The sequence below is a fragment of the Aotus nancymaae genome, unplaced genomic scaffold, assembly GCF_030222135.1.
Source record: "Aotus nancymaae isolate 86718 unplaced genomic scaffold, 86718_ANA_hifiasm-v0.15.2.pri h1tg000059l, whole genome shotgun sequence".
NCBI lineage: Eukaryota > Metazoa > Chordata > Mammalia > Primates > Aotidae > Aotus > Aotus nancymaae.
The window spans coordinates 55,970,096-55,995,587 of record NW_026988473.1 but is presented as its reverse complement, the minus strand read 5'-3'; the positions used below and the strand labels follow the sequence as shown (position 1 = coordinate 55,995,587).

The following is a 25,492-nucleotide window of genomic DNA, read 5'->3' as shown; positions in this document are numbered from 1 at the left end:
CGCAAACCTCCACCTCCCAGGTTCAAGCAATTCTCCTGCCTCAGCCTCCCAAGTAGTGGGATTACTGGAGCCTGCCAGCATGCCCAGCTAATTTTTTATATTTTCAGTAGAAACAGGGTTTCACCACGTTGGCCAGGCTGGTCTCAAACTCCTGGTCTCAAGTAATCCACCCACCTCAGCCTCCCAAAGTGCTGGGATTACAGGCATGAGCCACTGTACCCGGCCAAATTTCTGCTGTTTATAAATTACCCAGTCTAAGGTATTTTACTATAGCAGCCCAAAAGGACTAAACCACTCCCCCCACCCCCATTCCAAAACACTGTCATCTCCCATCTGGACTATTATAGCCTCCTAACCCTCTCATTGAGTCACCTCCTACAATCTATTCTTCTCAAAGCAGCCAGAAAGAACTTTTTAAAAATGTACATCAGCCGGGCGCGGTGGCTCACGCCTGTAATCCCAGCACTTTGGGAGGCCGAGGCGGGTGGATCACGAGGTCAAGAGATCGAGACCATCCTGGTCAACATGGTGAAACCCCGTCTCTACTAAAAATACAAAAAATTAGCTGGGCATGGTGGTGTGTGCCTGTAATCCCAGCTACTCAGGAGGCTGAGGCAGGAGAATTGCCTGAACCCAGGAGGCGGAGGTTGCAGTGAGCCGAGATTGCGCCATTGCACTCAGCCGAGATTGCGCCATTGCACTCCAGCCTGGGTAACGAGAGCGAAATTCCGTCTCAAAAAAAAAAAAAAAATGTACATCAGCTCATATCACTCCCATTCTCATTATACTCTCAATAAAATTCAACATGTATCAGCAGCTACAAGTCCTTATAAATCTGACCTTGCCAGACTCCTTGACCTCGTTCGGCACTATTTTTCTTTGCTAACTATGATCTGTTGCACTGGCTTTCTTTTTGGTCCCAGGACATGCTTTGCTCATTCCCATTCATTTGTACTTGCTTCTGCCTCCACTTGAAACATATCTGCTTCCAAATCTCAAAAGTGCTAGGTCTTCACCATTCAGGTCTTGGTTCAAATAGCAACTCTTCAGAGGCTTTCCATAACCACCCTATTTAAAGTAGCCCTTCTCTTCTAGTCATCTTTATCACATTACATTACTTTTCTCAAAGCACTTGTCACCATCTGGAGTTATCCTGTTTATTTGTTATGTATTCGTTATTTGCTTTACCACATTAGAAACTAAACTTAGTATGAGCAAGGACTTCGGTTGTCTTGTTCACTGCTGAATTACTGGGACCTAGAAAAATATTTGACATTGAAGTCACAAGTATTTGAAAAAGGAAATAACGGGGGCCGGGCGCGGTGGCTCACGCCCATAATCCCAGCACTTTGGGAGGCCGAGGCGGGTAGATCACGAGGTCAAGAGATCGAGACCATTCTGGTCAACATGGTGAAACCCCGTCTCTACTAAAAATACAAAAATTAGCTGGGCATGGTGGCGCATGCCTGTGGTCCCAGCTACTCGGGAGGCTGAGGCAGGAGAATTGCTTGAACCCAGGAGGCAGAGGTTGCAGTGAGCCGAGATCGCGCCATTGCACTCCAGCCTGGGTAACAAGAGCAAAACTCCGTCTCAAAAAAAGAAAAAGGAAATAACGAATAAATAATACAGACTACAAACTTAATAAATTTTACTGAATACGTGAATGAATTAATTAGGGAGAGAAATAGGGCAAAACACAATAAGGGAAAGCACTGCTACTTAACATTTTTATAACTGCTCACTTTTCTCCAAACTTACTGTCTTTGCTCAAGCTCAGGTCCTCATCATCTCACTCCTAAACTACTTTAATACCTCCTAACTGTTCTTCTCCTTTTCCCAACCTGATCCCTCCAAAAGTAACTTCCAAACTTCAACTAGACTTGATCATTCTAAGACATAGATCTAAACATGCTACTCCTCTGCTCAAGACTCTTCAGTGGCTCCCTACAGCCTAAGCTTTTTAGCACAGTGTTAAAGGGGCCTCTTCAGCCTTGTCACTCACTGCTATCCCTTTACATTTTACCTAAACTCCAGTCATAGAGAACTTCATACAGTTCCCAGAAGATTCCACGCTGTTCAACGTCTCCAAGCCTTGCATATCTTTTCATTTTGCTGGACCACTCACTCTTCCTTACCTCACTGACTCTGACTATCTATTGAACTCAAACTTAATCCTCAAGAACAAACTCAAGCATCTTCTCTGTTAAGTCTTTAAGGATTCCCAAAGCAGAGTTAATCACTCCCTCTTTTGTGTCATCACAGTACTTAACACATGCTGACACTATACTGCAACCATCTGTTCCCATTTCTGGTTTACCTTACGAGACTATTAATCTCCTGAAAGCAGGAGCCACATCTTCATCTTTGTGTCCCCAGCACAGTATCTGGCATGTATCAGCACTCAATAATTGGTGACTGAAGGAATGAATAAATGTATCTAAACTCCTCGGCTTGGCCTTCAAAAACCAACCTCAGGTTGGCCCCAACCTACCTTTTTTAACTTAGCTCTTACTCTTCTCTTACTTGCTAATCACAAATACATACTCATTTCTCAACACTTACTTGGGGCGTTCATTCCTGATGCTCTAATGAAATTCAAATCATCCATGAAGGCCCAACTCAAATGGCTCCCTCTCCATAAAATCTTCCCTAGCCATACCAATGAGAGGGACTTTCTTCCCCTACAGTACTTTGTTTTTTCTACTGGAAAAAAAACATTTAGTACTTCTTATTTTAGAATTATAGCCACTATCTTTCCAATTGGACTACATCTTATTTTTCTAGCTATACTGTAAATTCCCTGAATGCAAGAAACATGGTTTTCTCTTGACCCAAATCCCTAACATAGTGACTTGCATAAAGCATGCAGTTATCAGTAAATATGTCATTAGAATCACATGCTTAAGGATTAGAGATTTCATGTCTTTATTCCTTCATACATATGCTTTTACTTTGGCCTAAACTGGCCTCCTATCAATATGGTAAACTTTTAAGAATCAGCCTAAATGCCATATCCTCTCTGAATTCTTCTCTAATGCTCCTGAATAGGCTTAAGCACTCATTCTTCTGTACACCTATGGTATCTTATACATAATTTACAACTCCACTCATCATACTATATTTTCATTATCACTTGATGGGTTCCTCTCCCAACTAGACCATAACCTCCTTAGAGCAGAGATAGTGTCTTTATCCATTTATTAATTCCCAAGACTAAAAAGAGTACCTGGCATAATTAAGTGCACAATAAATACATAGTGACTTCTGAAAACAGTAAATCCTTCAGGATGGTTAGGAACAGAAAAAGAAAAAAAAAATAAGAAAACAGTGAATCCATGTTATAGTGTAAACCAGCAATAGCTGTAACATGAAGACATAGAGTTGCATTACCATGTTCAAATCCCACCTCCACTTACAAGCTGTGTGACCCTGAATAAATTACTTCTCTGTGTCTCAGTTTTTCTCATCTGGAAAATGAAGATCATAACAGCATTAAAATAGAATTAGCTCTTCCTCGTCCAGTAAGCAACCTAAGATGATCTATGAAAATGGCTATTAACTTAACCCAGCACACCCCACAAAATCATGCAAATCAAGATATTAAAATCTTCATATTCACTTTAAGGAGACTGAAGAAACTGCCCAGGCCAATGGAGGTGGAGGGAGGTTGGGGGGTATGCAAATCCAGAAAGCCACAAAGGATCTGAAGGATGTCACTTTATAGAAGCAATGTAAGCCAATCCATTGTTACAACTGTGGAGTCAGTAAATGTGCCTAAGCCAAACAGTGAGGCTGGGCACAGGATTGGTGGCCCAAAAAGAGTGAATTTTTGCTGTACAAGCTAAAAATGCAGAGTAATGCTGAACTTTAGAGTTTAAATGAGCCAGGCATGGTGACTCACACCTGTAATCCCAGCACTTTGGGAGACCAAGGTGGGCAGATCACCTGAGGTCAGGAGTTCGAGACCAGCCTGGCCAACATGGTGAACCTCTGTCTCTATAAAAATACAAAAATTAGCCAGGAATGATGTCGGGTGCCTGTAATCCCAGCTACTGGGGAGGCTGAGGTGGGAAAATCACTTGAACTCAGGAGGCAGAGGTTGCAGTGAACTGAGATTGCACCATTGCACTCCAGCCTGGGCAACAGAGCGAGACTCCGTCTCGAAGAAAAAGAAAACAAAAAAAAGAGTTTAGGTGTATTAATAGATTATCTAGTCATTGAACACACCCAGGCGCATGAAGCACCCAAGATGCACTGCCATACTTACAGAGCTCAAGACCAAATTAACCTAGACGTGAGCGCCTCTGCCACACTGAGATGATCCTTACCAAAAAAGGAAAAAATATTCCTTAACCAGAAGAGGTGGTTGCACAGAAGAAACAGATGAAACAAAAATTTATGGTAGGAAAATAAATTCAGGATAAAATAAATTCAAATAAAAGATTTCTTAAAAGAATTAAGAGGTTATACATGTAAAATGCTTAGTTTACTGCCTGGCATATGGTATGCACTAAAAAAGTTAGGTATTATGGTTATAGTTAAAACAGGAGAAAAGGCTTTCTGCAGGGCACTAAATGACAAGCTTAGAGACAATTAGGCTCAATCCTATGGGCAACAGGGAGTAAAACGTTACATGACGCTTCTAAGCAACAGAATGCATTGAGTTATTGATAACACCCTGTGAAAGGAGGACAAAATGAACCAAAAACTGGCAGGGCTTATGCTCTCTGCTTCCCCTTTTCCCAGTTTCTCTCTAGCTGCCCGCGGCCAAAAGCCCCATGGCCATGATCCAGCATCCTCTTGGGAAAGCTGCACTTTAGAGGGAACTAATGAGCTTGTGTTTACCTACAGATTTTTCTCTGAGGAGTAGACGTAACAAATGACTTCAAGAAGGGAAAACAAAAAGAAATAACATGGAGATGAGAAATGGCACTAGATGGATTATACTGGATTGGCTTCCATGAAGTAAGCTTTCAGACCAAACAAAGCCAGGTATACTGGGCCTACATCCCCCAGAGGCATTCTCTGGTAGTGTTAGTGCCATGGCAAGTCAGAGATGCAAAAAAGCAGAATCTGGGAAAAGGTACAATGAGGACTAAAAAGTTGAGACAATACAGAAATAAGAATCTAATCCAATCTGAAGGACACTGCAACAGAGGCATTCAAAGGAATAGGCTGACCATGGAACAATTAGCTCGCTATCATTGGAGGGGTTCACATACACACTGCTGACCGTTTTTTGGGGATGTTCAACATGGGTGTATGGACTAGATATAAGATAAAAGTTCAAATACAAAAATTAGCTGGGGGTGGTGGCGGCGCCTGTAATCCCAGCTACTCCAGAGGCTAAGGAAGGAGAATCGCTTGAACCCAGGAGGCGGAGGTTCCAGTGAGCCAAGATCGCACCACTTTACTCCAGCCTGGGTGAACAGAGAGAGACTCCGTCTCAAAACAAGAAAAAAAAATTCAAGTTCAATAAATATCTGAATAACTACTCCATGCTAGTCACCATGTAAGATTAGGAGCTGAAAATACAGAGACAAAAAAAATGATAATGTGCAGTCCCCTCAAGGAGTTCCCCGCCTAATGGAAGAGACAATACGACATGGTAAGTGCTAACAGAAATCTGTACAGGGCGCTATGGGAGCAGAAAGCAGTGCCGATGACTCACTGGTAAGGAGCAATGTGGCATTAATTTAATTTTGTATGTTTTTTTTTGAGATGGAGTTTCGCTCTTGTTACCCAGGCTGGAGTGCAATGCCGCGATCTCGGCTCACCGCAACCTCTGCCTCCTGGGTTCAAGCAATTCTCCTGCCTCAGCCTCCCGAGTAGCTGGGACTACAGGCACGTGCCACCATGCCCAGCTAATTTTTGTATTTTTAGTAGAGACGGGGTTTCACCATGTTGACCAGAATGGTCTCGATCTCTTAACCTCGTGATCCACCCGCCTCGGCCTCCCAAAGTGCTGGGATTATGGGCGTGAGCCACCGCGCCTGGCCCCCGTTATTTCCTTTTTCAAATACTTGTGACTTCAATGTCAAATATTTTTCTAGGTCCCAGTAATTCAGCAGTGAACAAGACAACCGAAGTCCTTGCTCATACTAAGTTTAGTTTCTAATGTGGTAAAGCAAATAACGAATACATAACAAATAAACAGGATAACTCCAGATGGTGACAAGTGCTTTGAGAAAAGTAATGTAATGTGATAAAGATGACTAGAAGAGAAGGGCTACTTTAAATAGGGTGGTTATGGAAAGCCTCTGAAGAGTTGCTATTTGAACCAAGACCTGAATGGTGAAGACCTAGCACTTTTGAGATTTGGAAGCAGATATGTTTCAAATGGAGGCAGAAGCAAGTACAAATGAATATTAAAAATATTTCATAAGCAGTTTATAAACAAATACTGATAGGAGATATTATGTTATTTCCAGAACAGACAGTACACGTGCTAGTCAACCTTTGCAATTTAGTCAACATTCCCTTTATTCTTAACAGAATCCATACCTACAAGCATTCTCATTCATTCAATAAATATATTGATATGGGCTACGTGCCAAGCACTGATCAAGGCACTGAGGAATGTACAAAGATGAGAAAGATAGTCCTTGCACTCAAAGAATGAAAACATTCCTCTTCATCTTCACCTTTCCTTCCCCTCTCTCCTAACCCCTTTACTGACCAACTGATATCTTAAATTCCTTCTGGAAGTAGATGAGTTATTAAATCACAACAAAAAAGTGACCTGCAAAAAAAAGCAAGGGTGAGCTGGGGGTGACAGGTATTGGAATTGGAATTCAAATGGGAATCTGCCAGGGTATCTGTCAGAGCATGAGGCTCTGACTGCATTCCAAAGTCAAAGGTGGTGGAATTAGAGGTTATATGTAAGCCTTTTTGTCTACTCCTTCCCCATCACCATTTTTTCTTCTGTCATCCCAATATTAATTATTAGCATAGATTATTAATAATAATTATAGACCAGGCACGGTAGCTCACACCTATAATCCCAGCACTTTGGAAGGCCAAGGAAGGTGGATCATGGGGTCAGGAGATCGAGACCATCGTGAAACTAAAAATACAAAAAATTAGCCGGGCGTGGTGGCATGCGCCTGTAGTCCCAGCTACTTGGGAGGCTCAGGCAGGAGAATCGCTTGAACTCAGGAGACGGAAGTTGCAGTGAGCCAAGATCACACCACTGTACTCCAGTCTCAGCAACAAAGCAAGACTCCTTCTCAAAAAAAAAAAAAAAAAAGAATAATTATACCTTCATTCAATCAGTCATTCACTAGTATTTACTGAGTACCTGATGAGAGTTATAAGAAACATGGCCAAAATAAAACTCTGGGATCCAAGTCTTTCAAAGCTGCAAGAGATCTCAAAGGTCACCTAGTCCAAACCTATCATTTCACAGATGAAAAACTGAGATACAGAAAAACTGGAATCGTTCCTGAGTTCACATATTTATACATTTATTGAGTCATACTCTATGCCAGGCACAAGGGAATATAAGAATGAATAGGCCTTCTTTTCAAGGAGAACACAACGTGGTGAGAAAGACAAATACCATGACTCCAGTTAAATCACCTCCAGAAAGGAAGACCCAAATGTACACAATGGAAATGTCTAGTGTAGAACAGGATGGGCAGTACAGAGTACTCATACTGCCCATTGTGGTTAACAGCACAAGCACTGAAGTAGTCTTGGATTTGAACCCCAGTTCTGTCACTTACCTGGCTGTATAACACTGGGCAAGTTACTTAAATTCTCCATGCCTCAGTTTCCACATCTATAGAATGGGATAATAATAGTACATATCTTATAAGGTTATGGCATTAAATTCAACAATGAATCTAAGGTCCCGGTGCAGTAGCTCATGCCTGTAATCCAAACACTTTGAGAGGCCAAGGCAGGCGGATTGCTTGAGTCCAAGAGTTCAAGACCAGCCTGAGTAACATGGTTAAACTGTCTCTACAAAAAATTAGCCACACACGGTGGTGCACACCTGTGGTCCCAGCTACTTGGCAGGCTGAGGTGGGACAATCGTTTGAGCCTAGGATGCTGAGTTTGCACTAAGCAAAGATCGCTCCACTGTAGTCCAGCCTGGGTGACAGAGCAAGACAGTCTCAAAAAAAAAAAAGAATGTATCTGAAACACGTAGCACAGGACTCGGTGCAGAATAAGTAATCTATATTATTTCACCCTCAGCACTCTTTTCTGCTAAGCCCTGGCCTCAGAATCCTTCTCAACACAGGCTTCTAAGCATCTATGATCAGGTGGCTGTCTCTGAGATAAAACAAATCTGCTATTCCTAGTCTAGAATATGAGCCCACTGTTTACTACTCTATGGTTCTTTTCCGTACTACACTATGCCACCACTCATTTTACATGCCTAAAAAAATCCAGAGGTAGTCAGATATCCAAGATTAAACTTCAGTCACATATGCCTTGATCCCTCAACAAGATCTTGGCTTGGACCAAAAATCTCTAGAGAAAAAATCCCTGGCAACAAGGAACATTTACTAAATGTCTATAGGGAGAGAACCACAGGAGAAAGAACAAACATAAAAAAAAGTAGTGATTACTGCTTGAAGAGAAGCAAGGGATGGGAACTTCCACAGTCTGCCTGCAATGGGTTTACCAACCTAGCTGGGAAGAAGAGATGTAATACTGACTGCCACTACCTCCTTAATGTACCCACTGTACCCATCCCACTATCACAGCACCTGTGACACATTTTGCATGTATTTATCACTCTACTCATACCAGTCTGTGAACTTTTTGAGGGCAATTATCACACTTTATCTATCTTGGTATTATCAGGCATACCAAAGTGCCTGGTACCCAGAAGGTGTTTCAGAAGTTTGAGGACTCAGTTGAGAATGAGGAAACAAACTTAAACAGAGACAACCATAACAGGCAGGGGAGAAAGGTATCAGTGTAGATCAGAATAGTCCAAGAAGCCAAGGGAACTAGAACCTTAAAGGGCAGGTAGAATTTCGAAAGGCAGTAAGGGAAAAGAAAGATATTCTAGGCAGACAGGACAGCACCAACAACACCTGGCAGTAATGAGAAACAGTACAGAGAGGGCTGGAGCCAGGAAGAGTTAGAGACAATTTCATCCAATAATTCAATTCTCATGGGAATATTGTAAACATTTAATTAAAAAGCAGATACCATTAGGCAGAGGAGCTGGCAAATCACAAACATCCACTAAATGGTAGCTATTATACTATTAATCAAAAATAATGGACCAGGCGTGGTGGCTCACACCTGTAATCCAAGCACTTTGGAGGCCAAGGCGGCCAGATCACCTGAGGTCGGGAGTTCAAGACCAGCCTGACCAACATGGTGAAACCCCGTCTTTAAAAAAAATAATAATGATTATCAAATACTTATTAGGTGCCTACTGTACGCCAGGAACATGCTGAGTGAAGAGAATACAACGGTGAGCAAGATACACTTGGTCTCTACTCTCTCATGATGCTTACAGTCTAGTGGGGAAGGCAGACAATTTTATAATAATGCTTGGTGGGGCTGGCCTAGGCAAAGCACAGGTGGGCTGAGGGGACATAAAATGGGGTCACCCAATCAGTGGACTGTACCAGAAAAATCCTTGCTTTTCAAAGGGTGGCTTCAAGCACCTTAGGGGTTCTGTTGAATCCATTCAAGAACCACAAGGCTTCAGAGTGACATTTTGTTTGAATAAAAGGTTTCATGACTAAATAAAGGTTTAAAAACCAACAATCTAGTCCAATTCTCCTCTTTCAACAGGAATAAAACAGGGCCAAAGAGAGGTAAATTATTCACTTGAGGCAATAATATTAATACTTCAAGTTAGCTGAAGGCTAGAATACCTGCTTTGAACTTCGGCTTGAGCTGGAAATTCCTCACTGATCTGCATGATCTCACATCATTTTGGCAGATAAACAGGCCTTGGGAGTGGACACATTCAGATTCACAGGCACTAGCTAGGCAATGCCCTGGCTGGCCCTATTGGGTATTCAAGTGTTTTTCTACCTTAATTCCCACGCTAGCTTTCTGTGCCAAAAAGATGCATCTAATTCCTCTCAGAGGTTGGCTGGCCTCCCCTTTGAGGGGGGAAATCACTGGCTCCAGGAATAGATTGGCTTCTGGGGCACCTAACTGGTACCCACATCTTATCCTACTAGCATCTCCAGCATGCTGTACTTCGGCAGGCTGAGAGACAGAACTGAGCTTAGGCAGTCATTATGGCCAGTTTAATACCTGACCTGAGTTGGCTAGGCCCATCTCTGTCTCTCTTCTCCTTAACTACCAATGGGCTAATCATTCCTCCTGAACAGGGGTTCAGCAGAATCCAGTTATCAGTAAGTTAAAGAACCTGTATGGAAAAACTAATATTCTTTTGATTAACCCTCATTTTGATCCTCTCAGGGATGAAATGCTGCTTTATGTTTTGAAAATGGAACTTTTGGCTGAGTGCTGTGGCTCACGCTTATAATCCCAGCACTTTGTGAGGCTGAGACAGGCGAATCACCTGAGGTCAGGAGTTTGAGACCAGCCTGGCCAACATGGTAAAACCCTGTCCCCACTAAAAACACAAAAATTAGCTGGGCATGGTGGTGGGCATCTGTAATCCCAGCTACTTGGGAGGCTGAGACAGGAGAATTGCTTGAACCAGGAGGCGGAAGTTGTAGTGAGCCAAGACCGTACCACTGCACTCCAGCCTAGGCAAGAAGGGCGAAACTCCATCTCAAAAACAAAAAAAGAAAAAAGAAAATGGAACTTTTGTACACAAAGAAAAGGGTTTGGGTCTTTAGAACAGAAGAAAAACAAACACTCTGGAATCTGGAAACGTGGGTTTAAATCTTTGTGACACCACTTGGTAGTCTCAAAACCCTTGTCATATCTCAAATTCTCTGAACCTCAGCTTCCTCAATCACAAATAGGGAATACTAATAAAACCTTCCTCACAAATGTGAGATTCAAAATGCTCTTTTAAATCACAGCCACTTATCAAATACATAGTATCAATGTTTACATATAATTAAGACTATACAATTTTAAATTACCTATCCCTAGAGCACAAATAGTGGAGTAAGAAATGGAACCCAGGAGCTCATATAGCATGGGCCAAGCTCAGTATAGCTTAGGCAGGCCTGGATCAGAAGCTGTACTTCCCCACTCACAAACTGTGGAATCCTAGGAAAGTTCCTTAGCCTCTCTGAGCCTCAGTCTCATTTATCAAATGGGGTTAACTCCATCTAATTCACAGGCCTACTGTTAGTAATAAATAAGATGATGCAGGTAAAGGGTTTTAAACAGAGGCTGCTGTATGGTAAGGGCTGAATAAACAGTAGCCTTTTCTACTGGTAGCTCTTTTCCCAAGTCCTCTTTTCTATTTATCCCTCTAAAGGAAGAAGCCATTAACAAATTACCTGTCAACTTCTAGAGAAAGCATTAATGAAACCAGACAAAAAAAGAGAAAAGGAATATGAATGAATGCTACTCCAAACTATGTATCATGCTAACAGCATCTAATATTGGAAAACATAGGTATAATATCCTATATTCCCAAGAAGTAGAAACTCCATCTTAGCCAGGCTACCTATTACCCTATTATAATCTGGGCTCCACAATAGAGTCTATCAACCAAACAGAAAGTGCTACAGAGAGGGTAACGCTGATGCCACATGTAAACCACTGCTCTTTTGTAAACCCAACCTTTTTCAGCTCAAACCCATCTCTATCATAAAGACTTTACTGACTCCCCCTAGCAGACTCAAGCTCTTGATCTCTTGTGCCCCACAGCATTTGTTACACGCCTCCATTACAGCAATTATCTAGTATTATAATATGCTATTTGCATGTCTCTTCACTCAACTGTAAATTGGTAAAGATCCTGTTTTATTTATCTTTGAATTCTCAGTGCATGACACATGGTAGACCCCATAATTACATGTTAAATGACGAATTTCACCTTCTTTTTCACAAGCTAAGGCTGCAAAGAAACAGCTGGAGAGACATTAGTAGAAACTTGAATACAAACTAAGGCCTGACCAGACCTCTGTTATTTTTGCAGCTTGAAGGGATGACTGTTCCTGCTTCTCATAGCTTACTTTCTCAAACATACAACAAAAAAGATAGAACCAGTCCACGCAGCATTTCCAGACAACAAATCATACTTTTTCTCAGAAAATGAAACAAGTAACAAGGTTTCTTGGATGAATGCTAGTGGTTTCATAAAAAGTTAACTTCTAGGCATGATACTCCATAAAATCTATTATACTACTAGCAGCTCTTAAGTCCTTAAAACAATAAAGAAAAGCTAAGAAACAAAATTAAAAAATGTCTCAATGAAAATGTTATTTTCTTGGCCAGGTGTGGTGGCTCATGCCTGCAATCCCAGCACTTTGAGAGGCCAAGGCAGGCAGATCACCTGAGGTCAGGAGTTTGAGGCCAGCCTGACCAACGTGGAGAAACCCCCATCTCCACTAAAAATACAAAAAAATTAGCCGGGTGTGGTGGCGCATGCTTGTAATCCCAGCTACTCGGGAGGCTGAGGCAGGAGAATCACTTGAATCTGAGAGGCAGCGGTTACGGTGAGCCGAGATCACACCATTGCACCACAGCCTGGGCAACAAGAGCGAAACTCCATCTCAAAAGAAAAGAAAACATTATTTTCTCCTCTGCCAAAACTTCTGCTCTTTATCTTGATGAACCTTGACATATGTAACTAAAGCTTTCTTTGAGATATACATAAATGTCTCATGGGAGAGCCCATGACTAACAAACCATAAATAAGAACTTCAATACAGTATTTACCCTTTCCAAAGTGCCTTCAAATATATCTCAATGAACCACAGCCAACTGTAATCACAGAAACGTAAAAGCTAGGAGGGATCTTGGAGGTCATTTCCATAACCACCCCACCTAACCAACCAACACCTGTAATCTCTAGTGATTGGGAGGCAGAGGACTGCAACGTTTCTTTAACAATTCCCCTGCTGTGATCACCTGTCGATTTCTCAGTCTCTTCCTCCTACCTTAATGATCCCAATCAGGTAATCCAACTCCTCCAGCTCATCCCACTACGAAGCAACAGTCTTCTTGCTTCCTAAGTCCACTTCTCCCTTTCTCTGAACCTCATCTTCAGTCATCCCCAATCCTCCCCACTCTTCCCCCACCCAACACACAGCAAGGGACCTCTCAGACTCTGACCCCTCAGAGATCTCACTGGTTCTATCTCTGACAACCAATTCCCTTCCTCCTATTCCTTTTTGCCGTCTCTGTCCATATGCTGGCATGTGCAAGATCACAAACGCCTCTAGCTATCAATTCTATAGCTTCAGAATCTTTTCATTTTCCTTTCTCACCCTACTAGACAGGTAAAGGGGACATACAATCTCAAGGAGCTCACCTTCAAGGAACTCTTAAGTCTAGAAGGAGAGAGAGACACTTATTTATCGTTTAAGACTCAGCAACTACGGGAAGCTGAACTGTTGAACTCTTCTCAGTGTCACCATTATGCCTCTAATGCAATACCCAGTCTTCTTGTCTGTCTCTCACCACTAGACTGTGGGCTCTTCAACGGAGGTACCCCTTGTCTCCCTAGCACCTGGCCCAGGACCCAGAGCAAAGGTCATACTTAATGTTCATTAAGTGAATAAATGCATGAATTCAGGCAGACAATCATTCATTCATCCACCTGTTCCTTCATTCGTTGACCAAAACTTTACTGACCCCGCATTAGATACAAGTCTTAGAATGTAAGGATAAATAAAACAGTTTCTACTTTAAGATAACTCAAAGCTATACTACTAGTGAATTAGCATTCTTTTCCGGTCTATGTCCCCAACCCCCATCCTAGGCTTAGACAGAGTCCTCTCTCACAGTGGAAGCCCGGCCTTCCCCTGCAAAAATTCACGCCCCTCCAACTCAAACTACCTCTCAGCCCTTCAGTCCTACCCTAAGACCCCCAGCTAGTAATCGCAAAATCTTAACACCCCCACCCCTCCGACCTCTCTCTCTGTCCTCCATCTCCACCCTTGAGGCTAAAGCAAGTCTTCCACTCCCAAGGCCGCCTCGGAGTCCCCAAGTCAGAAGTGCCTCTGACTTTCCTCTCCACGCACCCGCCCCTTAATCAGTTCCTTCCCTCTCAGGCTCTTTCCCGTCTCTCCTAAGTCCCCCTCCTCCCGACACCTCACTGCCCCTCCCCTCAGTTTCAGGCTGAGTCTCTTCTCGTCTCTCAACTCCGCTTACCTCATCCAGCTCCCGCTCCCCAGCAGCACCACCTCCAACCTCCACCTCCACCACTGCCGCCATCTTCACGGCTCGCCCCCTCACCGCAGTCCCCGCGCGAGCCAGCTGCTTCCGCCGCTCAAGTGCTCCTAGCCAATCGGCGGCTCGGGATTCAGCAGAGGGGGCGGGGCATCAAAACAGGCGGAGACTATCAGGGATCAGGAGGTTATCTACCTGCTGCACGTTTCAGGATCAAGGAGAGAGGAGTCCCGTGCCCTTCCAAGCTTCAGCAAGGGAGCGTTCTTGGAAAATGAGAAATTTGAATCTCATTGTTTTCAGTGCGACTATTTAACCAATTCTTCTCTTTGGAGAGCCAAATGGGAGAGTTCCTAAACGGGCAACTTTTGCGACGCTCCCTCAGTCTCGGCTCCAATGAGCGAGACGTGGGTACCAGGAACTACGTTTCCCAAGCTGCACTGAGGCTGACCCAGAAGTTTAAATTCCGCTCCCTCTATAAAGAATTGTAGTGAGTGAAAATAAACATTAAAACACATGCAAATGTATTTTCCTGGCTGCAGCACCTGCCTTCTTGCCTCGGTAGGAATCATTTTCAAAAACAGCAGCTTCTTGAAGCCCCAGAACGCATTCCTGTTCTACGGAACGCGGAAGAGTGGCTCTCGGGGTCAGAAGGCGAAGGTCAGAGGGCCGAATTGGCGGGAGAATAGATTGGTGGTCCACGATCGGAGGCAATGGTGGCTCCTTGAGGTCCACGGTCCCGGGTGAGGGGCGTTGGAATTTGTTGATGGGGAGGGGAGTGGCTGAGAGGGTGGAGTGGGTGGCCATCAAGGAAATGTACGGAGCAGCCTGTTCCGATGAACCGTGGAAGCAGCGATGCGGCTTGAGCTCCTGAAACAGAGCTCAAGAGCCTTGTGGATGGGACCTCCATGGCCCCCACATGCAGCTTCTTACTTAGGCTGCCAGGCGACTTCACACATCTCGGCACACTTTTCTACGCCACATCCTGCGTCCCCAGTTCCTACCTTATCCTCCTTTTTATACACCATTCACTGCTCCATCCCCACGTATACCTTCATAACTGACTTTTCAACACCCTGTGAACTCATTACCTTGCAAGGCTGTAACCCCAGCTAACACACCTCTGAGCGTTTGCCTGGATCTGTCTGGTGAAAGGAACTAGGATGGCCTGTGAGACCACAAAACCCCTAGAAAATTCAGCTTTATATTGGGACCAACAGGAAATTACAGGGTATTGTTTACATCATCTACTGGCATCTCATTTACTTAAAAATAATTATTTTTATTTTGCAAAACTTAATACGGAGAATATTATAAATACTGTACACCCATCACCTTAATTGACTATTGACATTATGATGTGTTTGCATACTCACTTTTTTTTTTTTTTTTTTTTTTTTTTTTTGAGACGGAGTTTCGCTCTTGTTACCCAGGCTGGAGTGCAATGGCGCGATCTCGGCTCACCGCAACCTCCACCTCCTGGGTTCAGGCAATTCTCCCGCCTCAGCCTCCTGAGTAGCTGGGATTACAGGCACGTGTCACCATGCTCAGCTAATTTTTTTTGTATTAGTAGAGACGGGGTTTCACCGTGTTGACCAGGATGGTCTTGATCTCTTGACCTCGTGATCCACCCGCCTCGGCCTCCCAAAGTGCTGGGATTACAGGCTTGAGCCACCGCGCCCGGCCCACATACTCACTTTTTAAAAGCTAGACAATACAATGAAAGTTAAGTTTGGCCGGGCACGGTGGCTCACGCCTGTAATCCCAGCACTTTGGGAGGCCAAGGCAGACGGATCACAAAATCAGGAGTTCAAGAGCAGCCTGGCCAACATAGCGAAATCCTGTCTCTACTAAAAATACAAAAAAAAATTTTAATTAGGCATGGTGGCAGGCACCTGTAATCCCAGCTACTTGGGAAGCTGAGGCAGGAGAATGGCTCGAACCCGGGAGGCGGAGGCTGCACTGAGCCTAGTTCAGGCCACTGCACTCCAGCCTGGGCGACACAGCAAGACTCTGCCTCAGAAAAAAAAAAAAAAAGTTACACTTACTTGCATTTTTCTACTCTCAAGCGCATTACCCTCTCATCCTCTCCAGAAGCAACTATTATGAATTAGAATTAGCTGTGTGTTCTCCAATCCCTTTTTAAAAATTGTGCATATCCATGACTATATAGTATTGTATTGTGTTTCATTTTGCTTTTTAATTTGAGTGCTTTTTGTTTTCTTTGAGACGGTGTCTCGCTTTGTCATCAGGGCTGGAGTGCAGTGATGCAACCTGGGCTCGCTGCAGCCTCCTCCCAGGTTTAATCGATTCTCATGTCTCAGCCTCCCGAGTAGCTGGTACTATGGGCGCGAACCACCATGCTCGGATAATTTTTGTATTTTTAGTAGAGATGGGGTTTCACCATGTTAGCCTGACCTCAGGTGAGCCTCCACCTCCCAAAGTGCTGGGATTACAGGCTGAGCCACTGTGCCTGGCCTGAATGATACAGGATCTGGCTCTGTTCCCCAGGCTGGAGTGCAGTGGCAAGATCTTGGCTCACTGCAGCCTCAACCTCCTGAGTAGCTGGGACCACAGCTGTGTGCCACCATGCCCAGCTAATTTTTGTGTGTTTTTGTAGAGAGGGGTTTTCACCAGGTTGGCCAGACTGGCCTCAAACTCCTGAGGTCCAGCGATCTGCCCTCCTCCACCTCCCAAAGTGCTGGAATTACAGGCTTGAGCAACCGTGCCCTTGTTATTAAGTGCTATTTTCTGTGTATCATTATGTAACTTAATTATTTCACACTATATATTTTTTAAATTTTATAAATGGAGATGGGTTTTCACCATGTTGCCCAGGCTGGTCTTGAACTCCTGGGCTCAAGCAATTCACCTGCCTTGGCTTCCTAAAGTGCTGGGATTACAGGTATGAGCCACAGTGCCTGGCCATAATATTTTTGAAGCCTGTTCATGTTTACATATGTTTATGTCTAATTCATCCTTTTAACTGTTGTGTAGTGCTGTATTGTGTGGTTTTATAAAATTTCATTTATTCGATCCTCAATTGATGGACATTAGAGTTTTATAATTTTTGCATTTAGAAACACTGTATATCTTTTTGTACACATACAAATAAATTAGCTACTAGCCAGATGTGCCTATTATATTCTTGAAATGTGGCTAGTCAGAATTGAGATGTGCTGAATGCGTTTATGAGGGGGACCCATTTCCCCACATTGTAGCCAGTCATTTATATTATCAGACTTTCAAGTTTTTGCCAGTCCTAGAGGTAAGAAATTGTATTTGTAATTTCCTTATAGCGTGGCAGGTTGAAGATTTTTTTACACGGGTTTTTAGCCATTCGGATTTCATCTTATGTGAGTTGTCTGTTTATATTTTCTCCCCAGTTTCTGTCAGATTGCTTTCCCTTACTGATTTATCATTTTAAAAAATATGTATTTTCTACATACTGTCCAAGTTTACATGTGTTGCAAAGATCTTTTTGTTAAGCATTTGTATTTTAACCTGGTTTGTGCCTTCTTACTGTTTTTCATATTTCTGTCTTTGATCCATTTGGGAATACAGATATTTTTTGAGACAGGGTCTCACTCTGTCACCCAGGCTGGAGTGCAATGGTGTGATCACTGCTCACTGCAGCTTCCATCTCCCAGGCTCAAGCAAATCTTCCACCTCAGCCTTCTGAGTAGCTGGGACTATAGGCATGTGCCACCACACCTGGCAAATTTTTTTTAAATATTTTGTAGAGATGGGGTCCCCCTATGTTGCTGGTCTTGAACTCCTGGGTTCAAGCAATCCTCCTGAGCCTCTGCCTCCCAGAGTACTGAGATTACAGGCGTAAGCCACTGTGCCCAGCCTTTTAGGTATAATTAATTATTTTTATTTCATTTTATTTTTTGAGACAGAGTCTCAATCTGTCACCCAGGCTAGAGTGCAGAGGGGTGATCTTGGCTCACTGCAACCTTCGCCTCCCAAGTTCAAGCAGTTATCCTGCCTCAGCCTCCCCGGTAGCTGGGATTACTGGCATGTGCCACCACGCCCAGCTAATTTTTGTATTTTGAGTAGAGACAGGGTTTCTACCGACCATTTTGGCCAGACTGGTCTCGAACTCCTGACCTCAACTGATCCACCCACCTCAGCATCCCAGAGTGCTAGGATTACAGGTGTGAGCCACCTCACCCAGTCTAGGTATAATTTTTTAAATATGCTGTGAGGTAGGGATCTACTTTTATTTTGCTTCACATTGTCAACCAATTTCCTGAACATAACTTATTACTTTATTGTTTCTGACAGAACCATGATGCTGCTCTGAAGTGTGGGAGATCATGAACATGACAAAAATCCACATCCTTAAAGAGCTCACTACTTAGTGCGGAGGCACACAGGGTAAAAAAGCAATTACCAGAAAATGGCAACAACAGTTTTTATAAGGGAAGGCATTCTGAAAGAACTTAATCTTGTGAGAACTACAAGCAGTTTGACAGGTGATAATCTTCATGAAAAACATTGTATATGTCTTATTCACCACTGTGTATCTAGCATCTAGTACAGTGCCTGGTACCTACTAGATACTCACCAAAATACTAACTGAATGAGATATCCAAGATTGACAGCTTCAGAATTGCCAAGCCAAAAGTGTTTATTTATTTATGTATTTATTTATTTTTGAGACAGGGTTTCACTGCCTCCCAGGCTGGAGTGCAATGGTGCGATCTCAGCTCACTGCAACCTCTGCTTCCCAAGCTCAAGCAATCCTGCCTCAGTCTCCTGAGTAGCTCAGACTCCAGGCACATGCCACCACATCTGGCTAATTTTGGGGTTTTTTTTTTTGTAGAGACGGGATTTGACCATATTGCCCAAGCTAATCTTGAACTCCTAGGCTTAAAATATCCACCCTCCTTGGCCTCCCAATGTGCTGGGATTACAGGCATGAGCTACCGTGCCTGGTCCGAGTGTTTATTGATGATGAGAGATGGTGGAGTTTTTCACATCAAATCACAAAAATATACTGTGAGTTTCTTCAAAACAGAGACTATGCCTTACTTATTTTTATATCTCCAAAATCTAACAGAGATAAGGAAAGATTTTTGTGTTCCCAGTGAGTTCCTATAGCAGGAACAGTGAGCCCTAATTAATCTAAGCCCTAGGGAAGAGACTCAGGACTCATCCTTCATTCTTCTGTCTTTGAAGCCTTAGTACTGTACGGGCTATGGCCTGTGAGGAGTGCTGGACGTTCAGATGGCATTCACTAAGAGTTTGTTACTGCTGTTGCTGCAATCTACCCCATTTTGAATGTTTTATGACTGTGAGCCCTTTGGAGCACAATTTTTATGGTCATTCATTCAACAGACATTTGCAAATCAGGAACTATATTCTCCCTTTTATATTGGCACACAGAAATGAATCAGACATGAAACCTATCCTCCAAGAGCTTACAGTTTGTCAAGAGACAAAAGAAGACATATACCCATATGAGGCACTCTGTTAAAGACTAAGTGAGAATTGACAGGATGGAGTTGTCACCCTGAGCTGTTTAAGCAGAGGAGAGATAACATTTGAGCACCAAAGATGCATTAGATTTGCTAAGTGGGAAGAAGAAAGAACATTCCAAGCAGAGGCAATGGCATGAGCAAAATCTTGGAGAAAAGGGAAAAAAATTTTTGGTGGGAAGAGTAAGCAAAAAGACCATTATGGCCAAGAGTCACGGACTCATATTTTCAGGAGCCAGATGGGTAATAAACATGAATAAAATGGACAAGGATAAATATCTGAAGAGAGATTCTCTAAAGACACTCAGACAACTTTAAAACTCCTCTCACCAAGGAATTGTTGAAGCAAGGTGATGGATACATGAGTGTATTATACTAATATGTGTGTTTTTGCATATTTAAACTTAGAAAAAATGTTTAGCAAAACACGAAGTACAAATACTCACGAGAACTTTTTTTTTTTTTTTAGAGTTAGGGTCTCAATCTATCACCCAGGCTGGAATGCAGTGGCACCGTCATGGCTCACTGCACCCTCCAACTCCTGGGCTCAAGTGATCTTCCTGCCTCACTCTCCTGAGTCGCTAGGATTACAGGCACAGGCTACCACACCCAGCTTAGCAAGGGTTTTGCATAAAGCAGCAAGTCATTCAAGATGTCTAGTAGAGGAATAACTTCATGAAAAGCTAAATTTAGGAAGATTCATTTTAGGAGAAGAAGAAAAAAAGTTGTATCATATATTTAGTTGAACATTTGTTGCCTATTTTTACTATGCACTAGACTCTAGTGATATAAAGGTGTACAATTTAAGGCACAATTCATGCCCATGAGAGCTCACCTATATATAAATCCAACATTAACATCTTAATATATTATTTTGTACTTGCTGCTGTGTTGCCTTCTGGTTGCATTTGAGTTATTTCATGTTTTTTGGAGCCTCATCAGCTGATCTAAACCTACTCCCTCCCACCACTCCCACCAGGCCCATGTGGGTCATCAGAAATGGACTGACTGCTGCAAATAACTCCTGTTATCATAGCCATGGCTATTTTATTTTTCTTCTGTTCTCTATTTCAGGAGTAATGTGAGGATTCTTGCTTTTCTGGAAGCTCACACATAGTCAGTGACAGAAGAAATCTTGGGAGAAAGTGTTTTTGCTTGTACTTGACACCGTGCTGGGCCCACCATGGCTCCTGTGAAGATCAGCCACGTGGTATCATTTTCTTCTCAGGTATCTTAATCAGCAGGCATGATTTGTTTTCTTGATAACTGAAAGGAGTGAAAAAAATAGGAGTCTTGGTTCCAGTTTCAGAAAACTCTCAATCTAATAGAAGAGACATTATGAGTTCAGAGTCTAAGAGAAGAAACAGCTCTTGTCCTCAGGTTGTTCCCATAGAAGTACAGGAAGTGAAAAGAAGTGTTCTCAGAAGTGGAAAGTACAGAAAGCAGCACCCTCAGGACTCCACCCAGTTTGAAGGGCACTGGCAAAGCTGCAGGCCCAGAAACTGCAGCAGGATCCTCAGAAGGGGAGTTTGATCATTCTATCATTGAGAACAGGGCAGGACACTTGAGGTAATCCCAGACCTGTGAGGTTATCACCACCACCATCAAGTGTGATCTCAGCCTCCTTCCTAAAAGTTCTACAATATCCCAATTAGAGCTAGATCCTAGGCCCTGAGTCCAGGCCTGATCTGATGTGATTCTTAGGGACTTCCTACCTTTTCCTCTTCTGTCACTGCTCTATTTACTCCTACTCCCCCTCTTCCCCTTCTGTTACCCTGGTCTTTCTCAAGGGGTGCCATTGGCATTTAGGGGCATAAGTCTGTATTTTGTAGCAATTTCATTTGCATGATGGGATATTTAGCATCCCTTGCCCCCAAGTTTCCTAATCATTGTGACTGTCAAAAACATTCCCCACACATTTCAGGGAGATCCTTAGACCAGGCACAGGTGATTCATGCCTGTAATTCCACACTTTGGGAGCCTAAGGCAGGAGGATCTCTTGAGTCTAGAGTTCAAGGTCAGCCTGAGCAACACAGGGAGACCCCATTTCTACGAAAAATAAAGAATTAGCCCTGTGTGATAGCATGTGCCTGTGGTCTCAGCTACTTAGGAAGCCAAGGTGGGAGAATTGCTTTGAGCCTAGGAGGTAAGGGCTAACCGTGAGCCATGACTGTGCCACTGCACTCTAGCCTGGGCAACAGAGCAAAACCCTGTATCAAAAAAAGAAAAAGAAAGACCCTTAGAGGATCTTTAGGAACTAATATATTAACCCCTATTCTAAGTAAAATAAATTAATATTTTGCTTATCCTCCTTACCTGCATGGTCAGGCTAAACAATTTGCTTCATAGACTCTTTTTTTGAGATAGAGTCTCGCTCTGTTGCCCAGGGTGGAGTGCAGTGGCACGATCTCAACTCACTGCAACCTCCGCCTCCCAGTTTCAAGCGATTCTCTTGCCTCAGCCTCCCAAGTAGCTGGGACTACAGGTGTGCGCCACCATGCCCAGCTAATTTTTGTATTTTTAGTAGAGATGGGGTTTCACTGTGTTGGGTAGGCTGATCTTGAAGTCCTGACCTCGTGATCCGCCCACCTCAACCTCCCAAAATGCTGAGATTATAGGCATGAGCCACTGCGCCTGGCCACTTCATAGACTCTTAGCCTTATAAAATGCTAGAGAACATTAGCTAATTTCAAACTCTGTGGTTTTCAGCTGTACTCTGTACAGACCCACTTTGGCGAGTTGAAAGGGAGAGGGGGACACGTATGTCTCTAGTCCTCCCCACCTGTGATTTAACCAGAGCTCTCCTTTTATTTATCAAAAAAAAAATGCACACACACACACACACATCAGTGTAAGATTTCAGTTAAAAGGGTTTTATTGCTAACACAAAAACAAGGTTGAAAACCATGAGTCTGGTCTCCCTCTTTTACTTATGGATGAAGACTTTTATATTACAGGGCTCATACCTGTAATCCCAACACTTTGGGAGGCTGAGGTGGGAGGATAGCTTGAGGCCAGGGGTTGGAAACCAGCCTGAGCAATATCGAAAGACCTCATCTCTACAAAAAATTTAAAAATGGGCCAGGCGCGGTGGCTCACGCCTGTAATCCCAGCACTTTGGGAGGCTGAGGCGGGTGGATCACAAGGTCAAGAGATCGAGACCATCCTGGTAAACATGGTGAAACCCCGTCTCTATTAAAAATATAAAAAATTAGCTGGGCATGGTGGCGCATGCCTGTAATCCTAGCTACTCAGGAGGCTGAGACAGGAGAATTGCCTGAACCCAGGAGGCGGAGGTTGCAGTGAGCCAAGATCACGCCATTGCACTCCAGCCTGGGTAACAAGAGCGAAACTCCATCTCAAAAAAAAAAAAAAAAAAAAAATTTAAAAATTAGCTAGGTCTAATGGCTCACACCTTTAATCCCAGTACTTTGGGAGGCTGAGGCGGACAGATTGCTTGAGCCCAGTAGTTCAAGACCAGCCTGGGAAACATGGTGAAGCCCCATCTCTACAAAATATACAAAAATTAGCCTGGTGTGCTGGCATGCACCTGTAGTCCCAGCTCTTCAGGGGACTGAGGTGGGAGTATCCTGACCCTGGGAAGTTAAGGCTGCATTGAGCTGTGATTGTGCCACTGCACTGTACCCTGGGCAATGAGCAAGACCCTATCTCAATTAAAAACAAAAATAAAAATTAGCTAGGTATGGTGGCACACACCTGTCGTCCCAGTTACTCGGGAGGCTGAGGTAGGAGGATCACTCAAGTGATCCTCCCAGGGATTCGAGGCTGCAGTGAGCCATGATTGTATCACTGCACTCCAGCCTGGGCAAGACCCTGTCTCTAAAAAAAAAAAAAAAGAAAGAATTTTTTTTAAATTTTATTTTTGAGACAGGGTCTCACTCTGTCATCCAGGCTGCAGTGCAGTGGCACAATCTCAGCTGACTGCAACCTCTACCTCCCAGGTTCAAGTGATTCTTCTGCCTTAGCCTCTCAAATAACTGGGATTACAGAAAGAAAGAAATTTAGACCCAGAGAGGGAAAGTTGTTTACTCAAGATCTCTCAACCAAAAAATATCTGACTTTAGGTTAGAACTCCGAATTTATAACTCAAGATCACTAATTAGACTTTATTAATCACTTTATATCTAAGTATAATTTATAAACTTAGAATAAAAATCTTTGACTTTCTTATCTCACAGGATAACTATAAAGATAAATAAATGTCCTTGAAAACATCTTATAAATGAAATAGTATAACATGGTGATTAAGAGCTCTGCTTTTAGAAACCTGGGAATTCTGTTTTGCTTGGTTATTTAGCCTGTGGCCTTCAGTAAGTTTCTGAACCTCTCTAAGCTTCAACATTGATCTGTTAACTTGGAAGTAGTAATATAACCACCTAAGAATTGTTACAAAGATTAAATGAGGTCATCTGGTAAATGGGATGGAGGCAAATGGTATCTGTAAACCGCTTGGCACATGATAACAGTATTCCTATGGTCTCCCATCTAGTGCCTTTTCTATCATGTTAGGATGACTGGGAAGGTTTGAGATTGTAGGGATCCCTCATTTGTGGGCATCCTTTTTCCCTTGAGCTCAGTGAGATTCCTGATTTTCTCCTCCTCTCTTACTTAGGATCCCAAATATCCTGTAGAGAACTTGCTAAACCCAGACAGTCCAAGGAGACCTTGGCTCAGCTGCCCTCAGGACAAGAGTGGGCAACTGAAAGTGGAACTACAGCTGGAGAGGGCAGTGCCCATTGGCTACATTGATGTGGGTGAGTTCTCTGTGGCCTAGGAACCTCTGAGGAAGAACACAGGAGTGATATTCCCCTCTAACCACTCCACTAACATGTCTCAGTTCATTCCAGCTGAGCAGCATTTATGGAATAAGTTTTGCCTGGGTGTCAAAAGGAAATGTGGCCCTTGCCCTTGGAGTAGATCTGTGTGGCGAACTCCAAGGGCTCTCTATTCACGTGGAATACAATGTGAATGGTGCTCCTTGAATTATGCAACATAACTATCATGCTTTGATCTGAGTGGTCTGGGTAAAACCTTAGGACACTGGCATAATTATAAATCCCGACCGGGCACAGTGGCTCACGCCTGTAATCCCAACACTTTGGGAGGCCAAGTTGGGAGGATTCCTTGAGCCCAGGAGTTTGAGATTAGCTTGGGCAACATGGCAAAATCCTGTCTCTACCAAAAATGCAAAAATTGGCCAGCTTTGGTGGTACACGCCTGTAGTCCTAGCTACATGAGAGCCTGAGGTAGGAGGATCACCTGAGCCCGGGAGGTCAAGGCTGCAGTGAGCTGTGATGACGCCACCACACTCCAGCCTGGGTAACAGTGAGACCCTGTCTCAAAAAATAAAAATAGGACCGGGTGCGGTGGCTCACGCCTTTAATCCCAGCACTTTGGGAGGCCAAGGTGGGTGGATCACAAGGTCAAGAGATCGAGACCATCCTGGCCAACATAGTGAAACCCCATCTCTAATAAAATGCAAAAATTAGCTGGGCATGGTGGCACATGCCTGTAGTCCCAGCTACTCGGGAGGCTGAGGCAGGAGAATTGCTTGAACCGGGGAGGCAGAGGTTGCAGTGAGCCGAGATCGCACCACTGCACTCCAGCCTGGCACCTGGCAACAGAGCAAGACTCTGTCTCATAAATAAATAAATAATAAATCCCAACAAATAAAACCTGCATACACCTGTACATATCAGTATCAGGAGGATGCTAGAGAGATGACCTGTGCA

The 25,492-nt window shown here is 43.4% G+C and overlaps 3 protein-coding genes across 11 annotated transcripts in view; 1 reads left to right on the top strand and 2 right to left on the bottom strand.

Moving 5' to 3' along the window:
- The window catches only part of RNF121 (ring finger protein 121), a 64,881-nt gene extending 50,564 nt beyond the window's left edge, over positions 1-14,317 (bottom strand). Inside the window, exons 1-2 of one of the 2 annotated variants that reach the window (XM_064365255.1) lie at positions 14,239-14,296; positions 7,728-7,783 (exon numbers count right to left, since the gene is read on the bottom strand). Coding sequence is in view for 1 of the 2 variants with exons in the window: in XM_012456878.2 (XP_012312301.1) it covers positions 14,239-14,301 (63 nt within the window). In the remaining variant the exon portion in view is untranslated. Of the gene's footprint in view, positions 1-7,727; positions 7,784-14,238 lie in introns of both variants that reach the window. The other variant, XM_012456878.2, reaches the window with a different exon arrangement.
- A 434-nt stretch (positions 14,318-14,751) lies between these two features.
- Positions 14,752-25,492, top strand: part of XNDC1N (XRCC1 N-terminal domain containing 1, N-terminal like) — a 28,083-nt gene continuing 17,342 nt past the window's right edge. For 3 of the 6 annotated variants that reach the window (XM_064364653.1, XM_064364651.1, XM_064364652.1), the window contains exons 1-4: positions 14,822-14,996; positions 18,544-18,734; positions 20,814-20,967; positions 24,373-24,514. In XM_064364653.1, the coding sequence (XP_064220723.1) occupies positions 20,923-20,967; positions 24,373-24,514 (187 nt within the window). In that variant the 5' untranslated portion in view covers positions 14,822-14,996; positions 18,544-18,734; positions 20,814-20,922. 6 annotated transcript variants of the gene reach the window in all.
- The window catches only part of ART5 (ADP-ribosyltransferase 5), a 44,511-nt gene continuing 39,762 nt past the window's right edge, over positions 20,744-25,492 (bottom strand). Inside the window, exon 5 of one of the 3 annotated variants that reach the window (XR_010338363.1) lies at positions 20,744-21,005. Coding sequence is in view for 1 of the 3 variants with exons in the window: in XM_012456862.3 (XP_012312285.1) it covers positions 20,977-21,005 (29 nt within the window). In the remaining 2 variants the exon portion in view is untranslated. The remainder of the gene's footprint in view (positions 21,006-25,492) is intronic. The other 2 variants (XR_001108131.2, XM_012456862.3) reach the window with 2 other exon arrangements.